The 18,173-nt window shown below is 36.7% G+C and overlaps 1 protein-coding gene across 1 annotated transcript in view; it reads left to right on the forward strand.

The window, feature by feature from the left end:
* The window catches only part of LOC150101456 (WD repeat-containing protein 27-like), a 151,341-nt gene that overhangs the window by 44,736 nt on the left and 88,432 nt on the right, over window positions 1-18,173 (forward strand). The window contains exon 4 of the mRNA XM_090400800.1: window positions 9,398-9,564. Within this exon, the coding sequence (XP_090256926.1) occupies window positions 9,398-9,564 (167 nt within the window). The remainder of the gene's footprint in view (window positions 1-9,397; window positions 9,565-18,173) is intronic.

Genomic DNA, 18,173 nt, shown 5'->3' on the forward strand with positions numbered 1-18,173 from the left:
ATGGAAATTCTATTGTTCAGCCAGATGATATCTGTCTTTAGAAAGAAGTATTCTAGGAGATATCAAATTTTTAACTAGATGGTGTAGACTACCCACATTATACAATATTCACCAGGGAGAAATAAAATAAAACACTGAAGTTAGTACAGGAGAAGAGAATGTTAAAGATAAAAAGGGATACATCAGAATAAATAGAGGAGCAATATAGAAGAAAGTGTAATGAGGTGAAAAAAGCAGTCAGAATAGATAAGATGAAATGGTTAGAAGCCCAATGTAATAATATTATTATTATTATTCAGGCCTCCAAGGAGTCAAAAGACTCATCGAGGGAGGTCCTTCCTAAGACATAAAGTCTGTCAAGACTCACTGAGGGGAGGTCCCCCCCCTGAGAACAGCACTATGGAGACCATAAAACTAGGGAGGTGTACATAATGATTAGAACCATTAATAAAAGGTGGCAACCAAAACAGACCACAATTAAAGATGAAAAAGGCAAAGTATTGATGAATGAAGATAAAATTGTACAGCAGTGTTCATGATACTGTAGTGAGTTATATGAAGAAAAACTAGATTTAGATAGTGCTGGGAAACTGATTGAAGAATTGAAGCAGATATCATCACCATATAGAGTATGATATGGACATTTTAAGAGGAGAAGTAGAAAAAGCAATAGGATGGCTAAAACACAACAGGAGTCCTGGTAATGATAACATCACTGGAGAAATGATTAAATATGGTGGTGAAAGTATTGTTACAGAAATGCACCAACTATGTAATATGGTATGGAAAGAAGAGAAAATGCCAGAGGAGTGGGTGAAATTGATATTAGTGACATTATACAAGAAAGGAAATAAGCTAGAATGTAAAAATTATAGAACAATTGCCTTGATAAGTCACCATGGTAAAGTGATGATGATCATATTGACAGAAAGATTGAGAACACAATTCGAAGCATACCTTGCAGATGAGCAGGCAGGATTTAGAAGGATAGAACTACAATTCAACGGATTTTGACAATGAGGTTAATAGTAGAGAAAGCTAGGAGAAAAAACAAAAACATATATACTTGCTTTGTTGATTTTCAGAAAGCATTTGGCAGTATTGACCAGAAAGTGACATTAGCAGTGCTAGAATCCTATGGAATTAGAAAACTAATAGCTATATTAAAAGATGTGTATAAGAATGCAGTTGCAGCAGTTAGAATAGGTGATGATTTGGAGAAATGGTTTAGAACAAGCAGAGGTACCACACAGGGGGATCCAATATCACCAAGCATTTTCATTGCTTATTTAGAAAGAGCAACGGATAAAATGAAGGAATATGCTAAAGGAATATCAGTACATGGGATGAGAATTAATAATCTGAGATTTGCAGATGGCATTGTTATTATTGAAGAAGACGAAAGAGAACTACAAAAAAAAACATTTAATCTGTTAAATAAGGAAGGGAAGAGATTTGGACTTGTTATGAACTTGGAAAAAACAAAGACAATGGTATTTGGTGAGAAGAACATGAAACAAAAGATGCAAGTGGATGGAATTGATATAGAAAATGTAGACAATTTACATATTTGGGAAGTAAAATTATTATTATTACCCAAGACCCCATGGAGTCAAAGACTCATCTAGGAGGTCCTTTTATCAAACACATAGCTCATCTACCGTGCTTTAAACACACTCAAATTCTCTTCAGATAATACATTCTCAGGCAAGGCATTCCAATCATTCACAACTCTGCATGAAAAAAAAACCTGCTTCTCATTCCCCTACTCTCACCCTCTTTATACAGTTTCCAGGGATGAAGTCTGGTTCTCCCCCTGATCTCCCACTATTTTCTGTAGAACCTCTCCAGCATTGATGCTATAACAACCCCTTAATAACTTGTAGGTTTCTATCATATCTTCCCTCTTCCTCCTGTCCACCAGACTCTGCAAATTGCATCTTCCCAATCTTTCCTCATACTCGACATTCCAGAGGTTAGAAACTACTTTAGTCAATCACCTATGGACTCTTTCCAACATCTCTTCATCTTTCTGAAATCCAGGTGACAAAATATGGCCACAATAGTCCATGTCTGACCTAATCAAAGTCTTATACAATGGAACAAGAATCTCCCTACTTCTACAAGTCAGTGTCCTTTGCATCATTCCCAAAAGCCTTTGTGTTGTCTTCACAATTTTGGCTATGTGTCCCCTAAATTTCAGATCCTTATCGACTATCACCCCCAGATCTCTTATTTCCTCCACCTCCAACAATATATCCTTACCAAGCATAAATTTTGCATCCCATCTTTGTTTCCCAAAATTTTTAAAACCTTACATTTTGCAGTATTGAACTCACATCCCCATTCCCGTGCTCATTCACTCAATTTATTAAAATCTTCTTGTAAGGCCACAACATCTTCTCTACTCTTCATGGTTCATCCCAACTTTGCATCATCTGGAAACAACTGAATATTATCCATCCAAATCTTCACCGATATCATTAATATACAAGTTAAACGGTAATGGCCCTAAAACAGATTCCTGAGGTACACTACTAGTGACTTTCCTTTTCCTGGATATCGCTCCCCCATACACAACTTGTTGATACCTATCAGATAGCCAGCCTCCAATCCAATGCACTTATGTAATATCCAACCCCATCTGCTCTAGTTTGACTATCAACTTATTATTCGATAATCTATCAAAACCTTTTGCAAAATCCAAGTATATTACTGTGTATCCTTCTCCTCTGTCCAAGGAAGCAGTCATCTTATTGTAATAAGTAAGAAGATTACTAAAATGTAATTTCACTTTAGAAAATCTGTGCTCTCCATCAAAGATAATATCATTGTTGTCAACCCAATTGTGGATCCTAGTTCTCACTGGCTTCTCCAACAACTTAACCACAACTCAGCGTCAACTCCCTGGCACAGCACATTCCTTCAGAATACATGGTGATATATTATCAAGTCCCACAGCCTTATTAACACCTAGTTTGCTCCACTCCCCATACACCTCTTGCTCACTTACAGTCAGTCTCTCTTCCCCATCATCAACTGCTCTCAATCTCTCCATGAAGTCACATTCACAAGATTGAAAGACCTTTATGAACTGCTCATTAAGTATCTCCACCACAGCTTCTGCAATAGCTGTCTTTATACCATTTTCTCCAATCAATGTCACCCTTCCATAATCATTCTTTCTTTTGCTGGCTACATATCAAAAGTACTCCTTAGGATTCTTTTTTGGCTTCATTAGCTATGTGCTGTTCATACCTCACTTTAGCTACCCTCACCAACCAAGTCAATTGCCTAGCCTGGTTTTTGCAATCCTCATGGAATTGGTTATTTCCACTTCTCTTATGTTCTCTCCATAATATCTTTTTTCTCTATATCACATGCTTAAACTCTTTATTCATCCATTTCACACCTACCTTATTTAACCTTGTCACCCTTGGAATACATTTAAATATTGCATCTACTAGATAGTTCTTGAAAATCTCCCAAGCTGCATTGATCTCTTTCTCCAGCTAACTGCCCTCGATGAGTCTAAGGACTCCTGGAGTCGCCCGAAATAATAATTCCATGCTACACCTTCAAGCTGTCTCCTGAGCTCTTCATAATCACCCCCCTCTTGTAGTTCCACATATACTCTTTTCTTACAGAGGTCCTCACACTGCTGGCAACCACCCAGGTAATCACCTCATGGTCACTCTCCAATTGGTGGGTGATTTGACACCTTATTTATAATTACATCCTCTGATGAGATGACCAAATCCAAAACCCTCAATCCTTGTGTGTCCTCTGTTACATACTGTCTGAGGTAGTTATCCCTCAAAAACTCTCAAGAAACTCATTTTCTTTACTTCCAGTTGCTATCTCATCATTCCAATCTATATTGCCATAATTAAAATCACTCATAAAATCACTCTTTTCTTATTTGCTTGACTTATTTGATCATACATTTCTTCATCACTACCATCCACATTATCTGGTCTATACCAAATCCAACCAAGTTTATCTCGCACCATACTGGCTCAAAACTACTGGCACTATTTCCCTCTTGCATCTCTTCTTTGTATGGACATAACTCTTTCTCTATCATCAATAACACTCCCCCTCAAAATGACATGATTTGGACTGTAAAAAAGAAATAAAGATCAGGATTGCAAAGGGAAGAACAAATCTGAAGGCTATGGGTAACATCTGGAAAATAAAGTGATCTGCGTGCAAACAAAACTAAGTGTACTGGAAAAATGCATCTTCAGCGGTGTACTGTATGGATGTGAAACGTGGGTAATAAATAAGGAATCAAGAAAAAGAATTTTGGCATTTGAAAGAACTTGTTACAGATAGATTCTAAGAATAGGATGGGTATAGAAAATCAGAAAGAAGAGCTCTATCGGAAGATACAACCAAAGTAGAATCTAATGCAGAAGATTATACAACAGAAGCTGCAATTATTTGGACACATCTGCAGAACAGAATGAGTGAGGACCAGAAGACAAAGACATTCATGTTTGGCATTATGGATGGTGTAAACAAAAGAGGCAGACCATACAGAGAATGAATAGATAACATAAAGGACTTGTGTGGAATGGGTTTACAGAAACTGTGACACTGTGCACTGGACAAAAAAAGGTGGAAAAGGATAGTGAAGGAGGCATCGAACATCAATGGGCAGTGAGCCTGTGGTTTGTGATGATGATGATGAAATAAAATTGTGTCTATTCTTGCTATGAGAGGCTTTTTTAAATAGTTCCATCCTCTTAATTCAGTGTGGTCTTATAGTCAATTGCAGGGATGACTGGAGAACAATCCCAGTCCAGGCAGAGAAGGCCAATTCAAGGCATTTAACTCAAATAAGGCTAACGACCTGGGTTAGCCTTATCAGTCATCTTTGCACTTTAGTTTCAAATGGTCTTTTGGTTGTTCATCTATATGAGATTGGTGAAAAAGGAAAACTGATAGCCTTTGGCTGTGATGATATAAAAGAAGCTGAGGCCTTTTCTCTATCTTTAATATACTATATATCTGTCTTTTATTTCTTCTAAAACTATCAAGCTATTTTGCACCCTTACACTAACTACTCTAAGCCTACGATGAGCACCCCTTTACTTTTCTACCGCAATAAAGGTGGAAAGCAGTCTGAGTAGTGACCCTTCCCATAATGCATAGCATTATGAGAAGGGTCACTACTCATGGATGTATGGGCATTGATGTTTGTGATTGTCTGTGATAATAACAGTGGTGGTCGGTGGTAGATGGCGTTGGTGTAGTAGTTGCAGTCAGTTGGTGATTGAGTGGTGGAAACAGAGTTGTAGAGCAGGTGCTCTCTCTCGATGAGTCCTTGGATTCCCTGGAGGTGTCAAATAATAATAATAATAATAATTATACATGTCCATAAGGAAATGTGCATTGCATTATGGGCTACTAAGGCAATTGATGTGAAGTCATCAGTCTCTGTATTCAAGTAGCCCAGTCATGAAATTACTTTGCTTGCTAACTTTATTTGCTTACATTTAGATAAAGGATGAAACCAAGAATATAATTTCTTGCCATCTTTAATTTGTAAACGTGAATTCTGTTTCTGCTGTTAACTGGCAGTCTAATTAATTTTTAAAAAAATTTATTTATATATATATATATATATATAAATTTTAAAAAAATATTAATTTATTTTATTATATTAATTTAATTTAACTGATTCAATCAATTTAATTGAATTTTATAAGCTACTTCAGGGGAACAAAACACACACACACACACACACACACACACACCAGTGTGTCCTTTAAGCAATGAATTTATGAAACTTTAAGAAAGAATTATATAACTATTATGGCCAGAATACAGGTTAATTTTTTTTTTCATATTGATTATCTAATTTGTCACTGTTGAACTGGTGTTTCAGTTGTGTGTATATAAAGCTTCCAGCAATCATTCTAATAAAGACAGTGCTTTCAAGCAAACTATACTTGGGAAAATCACAAAACTTGTGTGACAAAATTAGCTACAAATTACCCCAAAATATTCCAGAACTGTAGGAACCACTTTCCTAGTCAAATATGAATGGAACAACATTAGTTGAAATTTTACATAATGAATCCAAATACAGTACAAACAAATGAAACTGCTATACAAGGAGAAACTGCAGAAGAAACAGAAAAGCAATTAAAACAGCTGAAAGAATTTAATATGCAAACAAGATCATCAAAAAGAAAAAAGGAATTTTAAAAAAAATTGAGGATAAGCAAAAAAAAAAAAAAAAAATGGCAAACTAAAAAAAGGAACAAAATCTATAAAAAGGAGAAATGATAAAAATTGTAAAGGTGGAGAAGGTTGTGTATTGTTATATGAAAACTCTGGCTCAGAAGAACGGGAAATTCAGAAATACAATTAAAGAAAAAATAACATTTGCTGATGGAAAGTTTTCTTGGTATGATTATCAGCTACCTGAAAAGAAAATAACTAGCTTCCAAATTAAGAACAGTAGCCATGAAATCAAAATAATGACATGCAACTGGAAAAAAATGGAAAAGAATTTACAAGAAGCAGGCTATACAGTTGCTCTTTCACAGATTGAAGACCTCGCTAGGTTCATCCAAAATCATGTCATCTCCCTTCTGTATGTACGAGGATTCCGTGAGCCATAACATAAAAAGCTGTATGGAAACATGCTACGCTGTAATGTCAGGGTTTTTTTCTCCAAGAAACATACTTCTGCAGATATAAAAATGTAAAAATTTTAATAGATAGATATCCACTTCTTTCTTATTGGAGCTTAGGAAGATTTAACAGAACTGGAGGCAAGAATAGGGGTTCTTATTCTTGCCTCCCCTTTGGATCATTCTGTAATGTCCAAAGGGATGCAGAAGGGAGAATCTTGACAATAGATTGGAAATACTGTGGATGTGTAATAAGGTTATGCCCCATCCATTGGAACAGTTAGATGAAAATTCTTTCAGGAATTGCAGCCATATTTATACAATGCCCACTAAATCATAGCAGCTGGAGATTAGAATTGTGTTGGAAATCCCACACTGGACAAAATAAGAGGATACTCCAGAAGTGGAAAATATGTCTTGACAATCCTTAAGCTAGCAGACATATAGAGGATTCACAGTTCTAATCTCCAGGCTTATATGTACGTGAATCAATGGTACCTGTCTTGATCGAATTTATATCTCTTCTTCCCTTATAAATAGGATAATTCAGATAAAACATCATGACATCAACATATCAGATCATAATCCAGTTCTACTTAAATTCTGCTGCATGGAACAAGTAGAGATCAGTTCCACACCATTGAGACTTCCACAAAATTTCCCATTGATCTTTTCAACCAAACTCCAGAATTTCTCTTCAAATTGGAATATGTGGCTAAAATTCAAACAAGCAGTTTAATTATGAATATGATTGAATTGGGAAAGGAACAGGCTTTCCTCAGAAGGAAAAAAAGTTGAAAGACCTAGATGAAGAGATTCCTTATATAGGTCTTTCATAATGAATGCTGGTTCATAATAAACAATGCAAATGGTATAGAATGCAGCAACGTCATTAGAAACATCAACATACAGATAGAAGTGGAAAGGCAGAAACAAGTGGAATAAAGAAATTTTAAAATAAGAATACAGCAGCACTTAGCAGATAGCCTTTCAGCTGCATTCTTCAATAGACAATTCACTAAATTCTAAAGAAAAGACTATCACTCAAATCTGTGTTGATGGTGAAGACATGTCCACCAATCAAGACATCCTTGACTCCTCTCAAAAACTATAAAAATCTGTTTGAAGAAAATAGTACTGTGGGAAATTATAACTCTTGGAACATTAATGGCATTTGTGTTCATATCCAAGACGAGCTCGATAGACCTGTTATAGCATCTGAAGTTACCACAGCCTATAAAGAATGCCAGAAAAGGAAATCTCTAGGACTTGATGGTCTGGGGATAAAACTGCACTGCAAAGTTTGGGATCGAAGGGGATAAATTAACTGTGGAGAGGATGCAGATGTGGATAACAAAGATGGTTTCAGGACTGTGCAATTTTAATTATGAGGATTGGCTGAGGGAATGTGGACTGCAGAGTCTGGTGGATAGAAGAAGGAGAGGTGATATGATCAAGACTTTTAAACTGTTGAGAGGCAGTTACAGGGTGGACACTGGGGAGTTCTTTCGCTTGGTGGAGCAGTGGGGCCATCCCTGGAAAGTACAAAAGGCAGCTGTGAGCAAGAGGATGAGGAGTGGTTTCTTGGTTTGAAGGGTGGTGGAATGCATTACCTGATAGAGTGGTGAGAGCAAGAATGGTCAGTGAGTTTAAGGAGTGGCATGATAGACTGTGTTTCCTAGGAAGGACTTCCCACGATGAGTCTCTTGACTCCATGGAGGCCTGAATAATAATAATAATAATAAATATCTATGTAAAATTAAAAAAAAATAAAATAAATAAAAGTAATCTGAGAAAATGAAAAAGGGAGGGGAGAGAGAAGATAAGCTGAACTCGAGTATACACAAGTTAACCTGTATTTGAATTGGTGATTCTCATTATGTATGCCATGGCCGTGGAATTATTTTCTTCTTGGAGTTCGGTTTTTCCCCTAACAGATATAAAACTGATCTTGAACACATTTGATAGCAGTCACACATACTGCAAAGGTATAAAATATGAATTTGTTATTTTGTAGAGTTTATGCTATTGTTATGTGCAATTAATTTAAGTCTCCTGGTGGAAGGCAAAGTCAAATACATGTTCTAAATTTGTAAAATTTCATGGTATAAAATGAAAATTGACTACCATATTGAAATTGCAAAACACAACAAAACTTATAGCAGTGGTTTGGGGGGATAAGAGGGAAGCACTCAGAGTGACAGGAGTTCCCTTATAAAAGGATGCATACCTCTATGTGGAATTATACTAAAATTAAGAGGCATGGATATCAGTTATTTTCATCATTGTATTGAATTTTTTAGTACTAGACTGATAGTGCGTTGATAGACTCAAGGTTAAATTTAAAAGAAAACAGTTATTATTATTATTATTACATGACACTTCCAGGGAGTCCAAAGACTCATCGAAGGAGTGCACCTACTCTACAACTCTCTGTAGAGTCGGTGCTCTATGAACTATTTTCATCATCTACACCAATGCCATCTACCACCAGCCACCACCACCACCACTAGTATTTTCACAGACAAGCACAAACATCCATGCCCGCAGCGGGATTTGAACCCACAGCCTTTTGGCTGGAGAGTGATGCTAACCACTTTGCCAACCAGGCTGGCTTCAATAATGTTTTGAAAAAATTATATCTCACTGAGTTTCTTCTTGGAATGTCCTGCACATACTACTGCCACCCAATTATATATTTCCCCCACTGCTTTTTCACATGATAATTTACATTTTTTTTTTTCCAGATAGTGTTTCTTCTCCTGCCTTTGTTAGCATATAAATATGTCAAATTGGTCTTGTGCAAAAAAAGAAATTCAAGCAATAAAAACAGTGTCTGCAGTAAATTTAATTCTCTTAGTTTGCAGGATTCACCTACTATTGATATTTTGTCACCTCTTTCATTTCTTTCAAGGTATGTATTGCATGCATGACTTTATTTATTTGTTCTGTTTTATTATTTATACTCTCTTACAGATTTATGATAAAAGTTAATTAATTTCAGGGTCGAAGACATAAATATTTTGACCTTTATTGACGTTAATAAAGTTTAAAACCAGTCTAGGTGGTGGCCCTTTCTGTACTACATAGCATTATAAAGGGTGTATATTTTGCATTATGGAATACTAAGGGCAGTTGATGTGAAGTTTGTCAGCCTCTATGCACAAGTAGCCTAGTTGTGAAGATACTTCATGTGCAAACTTTGCTCACACTTGGATAAAGGATTATATAATTTCTTTGTAAGTTTAATTTAATTTTAAAGAAGAATGCAGTTGGTAAGAAGGTGATGGCAGGAGCAAAAGAAATAAGTTGAATTACTAAGGATCACTTTTCATGGGTGTATATAGGAGATGATGCAGTGATTGCTATGACAGGAAACAGCATGAGAATAGAGTTGGGGTGAACTGGAAGTGAATTAAGAAATCTCAGTGTGAATACAGCCATATGATTGGATGAGATATCAGCGAGAGAGGGTGCAAAATAAATGACATTGCTCCTCCCCAGGCTGTTTAATTTTTTCTCAGCATTAGTAAGGTTGGAAAGAGGATAAGACAGTTCTAAAGAAGGCTTGAAGGCAGAGTAACAAATTATGACCAGTCAGTATCTCAGGGGTGATGAGGTATCAGAAAAGTTAGTTTCGGGTAGAGTTTGGCAAATGAGTGGATTGGAATACTTTATGGAAGACAGAATGGCAGAATTGTCTAACTAATATACTCACTCTACAATAAAGTGATACTTGAATCAGATAAAGGAATAGAGGAAATGGATTTGATTATACATTTCATAGTCACTGCCATCCATATTTCCTGGTCTATAACAACGTCCAACCAAGTATTTCATTCCATTCATCTCTATCTCACACCATACTGCCTCAAAACCACTGACACTATTTCCCTCTTGCATCTCTACTTTGTATGGACGTAACTCTTTCTCTATCATCAATAGCACTTCCCCTCTCTTTTTACCCCCTCTATTGTCACAAAACACATCATATCCTTCCATCTCTATTCCTGTCAGGATGTCATCCTCATCTAACCATGTCTCACTTATTCCAGCAATTTTTGGGTGAACAGACTCAATTAGTGCAACCATTTCATCTGCCTTGTTTCTTACACTTCTTGCATTTGTATATAAACACAACAGCTCATTCCTGGATCTACAACTAGTTCCACCGATAACACTCATTCGATGTGATCTCTCCATTCTTGACTGGGGCCATTTCCCTTTCTGCTTATTCATTTTAGAACCATCTTCAATTCCAGTGGTTTTCTCTTGATCCCAGGTCATCCCATTCCTTTCCTGTCTACACATCCTCTTGGAGCATCCACCTTTCTCATCCTGTCCACCCTGAACCTCCCCGTTTCCCTGTTCATCTTGCACACCCATTCTCCTTGGGTGTGCAAGATTTGCCATGGAAATATTTATAGAGGATGCATGCAGGATACTAAACACCCTGTGCACAAGTAGTTGGAGTGAGTTGGTCAGAAATGGGTCATTAATCTGTCTAATTGCTTTCTTTTGTATTATGTTGAGTATTTTTTAGGGAACTCTTGGAGCACTGCCCGAAATGTGTGAAATAACAGCATTTCATTGATGTGCAGATTTGTGATTTGAACAGGATTAATAGATGTTCAAATTCAAAGTAATGCCTTGAGCAAAAGAGGAATCCTAATGTTTTTAGATGTCAAAGAGGCAGTGGCTGTAACATGTTTATGTCTGATGTCAGGGCGATACCAAGGAGGAGAGATCTCATCTTGCCTAGAATGTCGTCAAAGGTAAGGCCGGGAGAATATAATTCTTTTTTGGTAGGAAATAAGACAGAACTGTGATTGATGAAATTATCCAAGTCCCATTGAATAGTAGTGGAGATAAGAATTTCAGTTTTCAGAGATTGTTGCTCTGTAAGTTACATGGGTTTTTTTTTTTTTTTTGCAAGATTTGTCAAGTGGGATGGAGGAATGTAGTATGCTGTCATTGGCGAAGCTATACATTGGATTAGTGGTCATCTGTAGCAGGTCATTCATATATAGAAGGAAGAGGGTGGACGAGAGGAGAGAACCTTTTGGGACCTCAGCATTAATTGCATAGTTAGAAAATAGAGAACCATCCACCAACTTGTACAATATGCATTCTGTGAGAAAATTGGTAACCTATTTGCAGAAGTCACAGACCAAATAATGGGAGCTTAGTTAATAGACCCTTGTGCCAGACTGTCAAAAGCTTTGGAGATATCAAATGCAACCTTTTTTTGGAATTTTCAAACTTTTCTATAGTACTCATCCAGAGGTGGGTGGGTGGGTGGCATAGGGGAGGAGATCCCCCTGTTAATTGCATTGTGAAATCCATAACAGCAGTTGTTTATTAGTTGAGTATCTTTGAAGTAGCATAGGAGTTAGGTGTTGATGGTTCTCTCCATTACCTTGGAGCGGATGGGGGTGAGAGAAAGATTGGTAGTAGTTTGATGGTAAGGATTTATCATCCCTCTTAGGAATGAGTTCTACATTGGCTAGTTTACAGGGAGCAGAGTAGATTCCAGTGTAATAAGAGAGCATAAATGGGTGATAAAGAATGGGAGTCAACTCTGGAGGAGCTCAATTCTTCAAGATAAGAGGAAGGCCATTAGGACCAGGGATGCTTTTTGGTATCTAATTTAGACAAGATTTTTCTAATGACTTTCTGATTGAAGCTCACAGGAGGAATTGAGTGTTGGTGTTTGGAATGGTTGAGGGACATTTACCAGAATCATCTATGTGTGCATTTGCAGAAACATATGATGCCCAGAAATTAGCTTTTTCGTTAGGTGATGACACAATAGAACCATCTGGGTACAGTAGCAGTGGGAGCAGTACCAGGCCAAAATTATGGGCAGTTGCTTTGGCAAGAGACCAAATGACATGATTGCCATTTGGGCATGATGCATTTTCTTGCTTTTGGCTCTTTGGAAATCAGTTTTCAATGCATTGGTGATTTTCTGACAGCTGTTTCAGGCTCTGTTGTATTTGTGAAGAAAGGTGAAGTTCTTGATGATGACCATTTCTTGTATGCTCGGTTCTTCATTTGTACAGCCTTGGCACATCTTTTGGAGAACCAAGGCTTACTTAAGGGATGGGAATTAGTGATCCATAAGTGCATGTGCTTGGATCAGTAAGTCTGAGGCAATAATCCAACCAAGGGAATGGATGAGTCACTAATGTCAAACTACTTGATGTTCTTATAATGCCAAGCAACTCTTGGTTGGAAATTGCTATATGGATGTCGCTCAGTGGGTGAAGAGATAAGCACATAGTTGTGGTATGAATTACCTATTAATTCCTATGAGATTCAACCTTCATAGTATACTTGGAGGAGTCACTAGTGAGGAAATGCTCCAGAGTATTTGGAGAGTGGTTGGGGGTTATTTGGCACTCTGGTGTTCATCTGAATAATTTTTGTAAGGTTATTTATGATGACACATGACTTGGCATTTTTGCCTGCTTGATCTCTGTAGTTGGAGAAGGAAAGAACCTCACTGTGTGGAAAGTTGAACTGAAGAACGTCAACATTTAAGGAAAGAAAATCAGAAAGATCAGAGTGATTGATGGCATTAGAAAAGTGATGGAGATAGCATATAAATTTGACAGTGGGGCAGATAAATTTCAGCTTAAGAAGATCTTAGTCAGATGATTCTGAATTGAGTGCTCTCTGGCACAGTATGTCAGAGCAGACATATGTACAGACCCTTGAGCTGATGGAAGTCAAAGAGATTGGTAGAGGCTGGAGAGGCTAAAAGTTTGGTTTCTGACAAGAAATGCAAGTGGGATTTGAAGACTAGAGATGGAAGTGAATGAAATTTGGTTTTCCAGTTTTCTTGGGATTGAGGTTGGGGTGGTGATGGAAGATCAAAGGGGAATGAGCTAAATGGTGCTAATCTATGGAGTGCTTTTAGTGAGTTAGATTAACAGGTTGGGAGTTACAAAATTTTATTATTATTATTTCATGACACTTCCAGGGAGTCCAAGGACTCATCAAGGGAGATCATTAATGATGTTCTCCACTCCACAAGTCTCCGTCTCCATCATCACTCAATCCATCAACTACAGCAAACTACATCATCTACACCAACAGCATCTACTGCCCACCACTACTACTAGTATTTTCAAAGACAGTCACAAACATCCATGCCCATAGTGGGATTCAAACCTGCAGCCTTTTGGCTGGAGAGCAGATACGTTAACCACTTGGCCAACCAGGCCGGCAAAAATCATTAGAACCCTATGAGCTGGACTTGACTTGAATACACAACCTTCTGATCTGGCGTCAGATGCACTACGATAGAAACATATAAGTTACTAAAAGAGTTTATAAAATAGATGCTGAAAAAATTTTTGAAATATATGACAGAATAGAAGAGAAAAAGAGTGATGATTCCTAGAAGTTGTGTAAGGAATATGATTTTTTGCTTGAGTAGTAGTAAATGTGTGGATTAGATTCCCAAAAGCAGTTGTGATTTATTTGTCAGTCAATTAGTTTAAAGAGAGTTACAGTAGGTATTTTTGAATAAGGGTTAGTGTAGGTCCCATTGGCCTCCAGAGAGATGCCTATGTAATAAAAATAATAATAAATTCACATCAGAAGACCACAAAAAGTAAGAAAAGTCTTATTGTGTATTTATTATTGTTCATAGTAATATCCTCACACTTTGAAATTTGATCATTCCATAGATAGAACTGGACCAAGAAATTGATAAGGCTAGGGATTTGGGGATATGGTGACAGAGAGTTCAGAGCAAAGTAGACAAAATAAGCCTGTGATATCCCTCTATAAGTCTTTAGTCTTGAGCAGGATAAAATGAGCCAAAAAAAATCATATCAAAATGTTTCTGTTATAAAGTGGTCATGTGTCCTTGTAAAAGATAGAGAAAAATACACTGGTGTCCAAACCCTAAGGACAAACACTCTTTCTGAAGATTACAACTGCAAATTCCAATGAAACAGCTTGTGGCAATTTGTATAACTGACGATTTCGAGTAGAAAGCAAGTACACATTCAGATTTTTGAATCACCCCAAGAGGGGGCACATGATAGCACTTAGCAGGATAAAAGGCTGTGCTAACCGAATTTTGCTTGAAGGAAGCCCTTTTCATGAATAAAGGAATAAAGGAAAAAGGAATGAATAAAGGAATAAAGTTGCAAACTTGGATGCCTTGTAACATCTCAAAGACATCTGAATGCTTTCACGAGGGGAAGAATTGTTGGAAAGCATGAAGAAGGCTGCAGAATAACTGATATTGCCAGAGAGTTTGGAATCTTGCATAGCATTGTATCCAGCCTCTAGACAGCATTTCAAGCCAGTGGAATATGTTCCAGACATTTGCTAAGAGGTCAGCCTCACTCTGCCATGGAGCATGAAGACAGATTTTTGGTTATAACAACAAAATGCAATCAATGAACCATGTCAAGTCATCTTGCAAGTTGGCTCCATTCAAGCACGGGTACATGGATATCTCGACAAACTGTGGCAAGATGTCTGTGACAAATAGATCTATACTCCCAAAGGCTTGTGGTCTGTGTCCATTTATCAACAGCTCATCATAGTGCATGTTTTCTGTAATGTTGTATCCACAAAAATAGGACAAGACACCAATGGGCTGATGTACTCTTTACAGATGAGAGTCATTTTAGTCTTTCCTCCTTTTCTAGACAACACTGATCTAGTGTGAAAGTGTTACTGCTTACCATCATGAGAATGTTCTTGAAGGAATATATATGATGGTGCTGGGGTCATAGTGTGGGGAGGCCTTATGCTTAATAGATGCACCGAGATACAAGTGCTGGAAAAAAGGGACTGACTAGTGAAGTTCTTCAATGTCATGTTCGATTGTTCTGTGTTACTGTTTGTGAAGAATTCTTGTTTTATGGATGACAATGCCACATCGCATCGTACATGAGCAGTGGAAATACTTCTGGAGACTGAGGATATTAATCAAATCATGCTCCCCAGATCTCAGCCCCATAGAATACATTTAGGACACAATAGGGAGATGCATTGCTGCTCGAAATTCCCCTCCATAAAAAAACAAGGCCTTATCCTTGCTCTGAAGAAAAAGTTAGTCAGTTTGCCTCAAGAACTCCTGAATCACTTGGTACCAAGCATGGTACGACATTGTGAGCTGCATCACAATTCAGGGTGGACATATTCCATACTGAAATGACTCTCTGCATAATTTTCTGTAAGCATTGTAAATTAATTCCATAACTACTGGAAATTTGTAATTTTCCAAAAACATATTGCAATTTAATTTGTACAAAATTTAGAACACATTTTTTGTGTAATATAATTTATTACTATGCTGGCAATAAATTTATGTCTGCATTTGGCTATAATCATGAAAATTTTTCATATACTAGTAAAAATGTTCTTTGTCCTTAGCTTTTGGACACCAGTGTATAAAACAGCTATTTGTAAAACAAGCTTTAAAAAAAAACTCAAAATAAATTTTTCCTCGTTTAGTTTCATTTTCCTTATTCCATTTCTGGTAAGCTCTGATACAACCAGTCTATGAAAGTTAGTTAATTATTATCGCTAGACATCTGTTTCTTCCTTTGAACAAAAGGAAAAGTATAGCACATTGGTATCAATATCATAAGTGAGTTAAAAGTCAGATGATGTGGTAAATATTGCTCTGGCAACCAAACATGTAACTTTTTCTAAGCCGCTTCAGGCCTCCAATAAACAGGATAGTGGTCTCAAACTGTGCACTAAAATTCATCTGCCACCTAAAAGACATTCTAATGCCATCTAAAGCCTGTTAGAGAGTTAATACACTAAACCACTCACCAGCTAGTCTTGTCTTTCACTCAGTAGATTCAGGGGAAAAAAAGGTCAACAGTAAAAGGTAATGGAGTAATTAAAAGGAATTAAATATGATGTTAGAGATTTTAATTTTTTTTTTTTAAAGAACAATCTGAACTTCTTGAATTTCACCCTTAGCAGTGGAATTCATTAACTCCAGTAGAAATTTCTGTTTTTAGAAAAAGAAACAAAATCCTAGCTTCATATATTGAGACAAAGAATAGAATTTGTTACTACTAAAACACAGTAATATTTTAGAGAACGTTATTAGACTAAGACTGACATTTGTTTGTGGATTTTGGGCAGTTTTGTTGAATGACAGTATACTGAGAAATCTTCCATAATCTCTTGCATACAAACACATTTGTATACTCGCGTGCACACACACACACATTAAGTAGCAAGGATGCTTTTGAAAATATATTCATGATCCATATAATAATGTATAAAGACTACCACTGAAGGTGTAGAAAGCTCTTTCCCTTAATTACAATTCAAATTATATTTGACCAAAAATTATATTTTTGTTTAATCCTTTACCCATATATACATGCATTATTTACATGTAGATAAAAGAAAAAGATTACTACCTAGATTAGTTTCCACCATTATTGAGGATGGAAGCTAGACACAACAACCTCAGTATAGAAGCTATACTGAGGTTGAATCAGTACAAAAGGCATGTGTTTCCCATATGCAAGTACTAAAATGATGTTTCACTATATTAGGAAATGTGAAGTTTACAACTCTGTATATACAAGTGGCCTTGTTTTGAAGATACTTCACTTGCAAACTTTATTTGCTTGCACTCGAGTGAAGGGTTAAACAAGAATATAATTTCTTGTTGAGTATAATATACCTCAAACGTGTGGACAGACTTATGTGTTCATCGTACATGTTGTTTATTTTTTGTGTGATGTTATGTGGTGTTAGAAATTAGTAAATGTGATGTTAGAGATTTTAATTTTTTTTTTTTTAAAGAACAATCTGAACTTCACCCTTAGCAGTGGAATTCATTAACCCCAGTAGAAATTTCTGTTTTTAGAAAAAAATTATATAATATTCTGAATACGGACCTATGGGAGATCCTAGATAACATCACTGATGCAACGGCTAAAAAAGAATTCGACATAGTCAAAAACTGGCACCATAATAAGTTTGAAAATCTCCAACAATGCAACACTATACAACGACCGCAATTACAACAAGACCTCGTCGTCATGAATTTATCGTTGCTCACCTTAAGCAAAGAAGCCAGTAGTGCTTTAAGTCGAGGGCACAATTATGCCGTGACCCACAAACAAGTTCCAAAAGCCAAAATAATGCCGTCCATCAAACAGGGAATATATGACCTGTCTCCAACAATAGCCAACAACATACGTTTAGATGTGGCCAACATCCTAATCAAGTCTAAGCCTCCCAAAAATAATATCCCGCATAAGGAAATCATTGCTATAAAACAAATACAGAATAATAGCCAGATTATCAGAACAAAAGCAGACAAAGGGAATGCAACTGTGGTGATGGACACAACAGAATATGAAAACAAAATGCACACACTGTTACAAGATCAGTCAATATACAAAATTATAGATCGCAATCCCACCAACACACAAAAGAATAAGGCATGTAAATTATTGAAAAAAATCACTTCCTGGCCCAAAGACACAGTAAACAAACTCAAGCCCTTCT

The sequence above is a fragment of the Typopeltis vanoorti genome, chromosome 11 (assembly GCF_054136105.1).
Source record: "Typopeltis vanoorti isolate ZY-2024b chromosome 11, IOZ_Tvanoo_1.0, whole genome shotgun sequence".
Classification (NCBI taxonomy): Eukaryota; Metazoa; Arthropoda; class Arachnida; order Uropygi; family Thelyphonidae; genus Typopeltis; species Typopeltis vanoorti.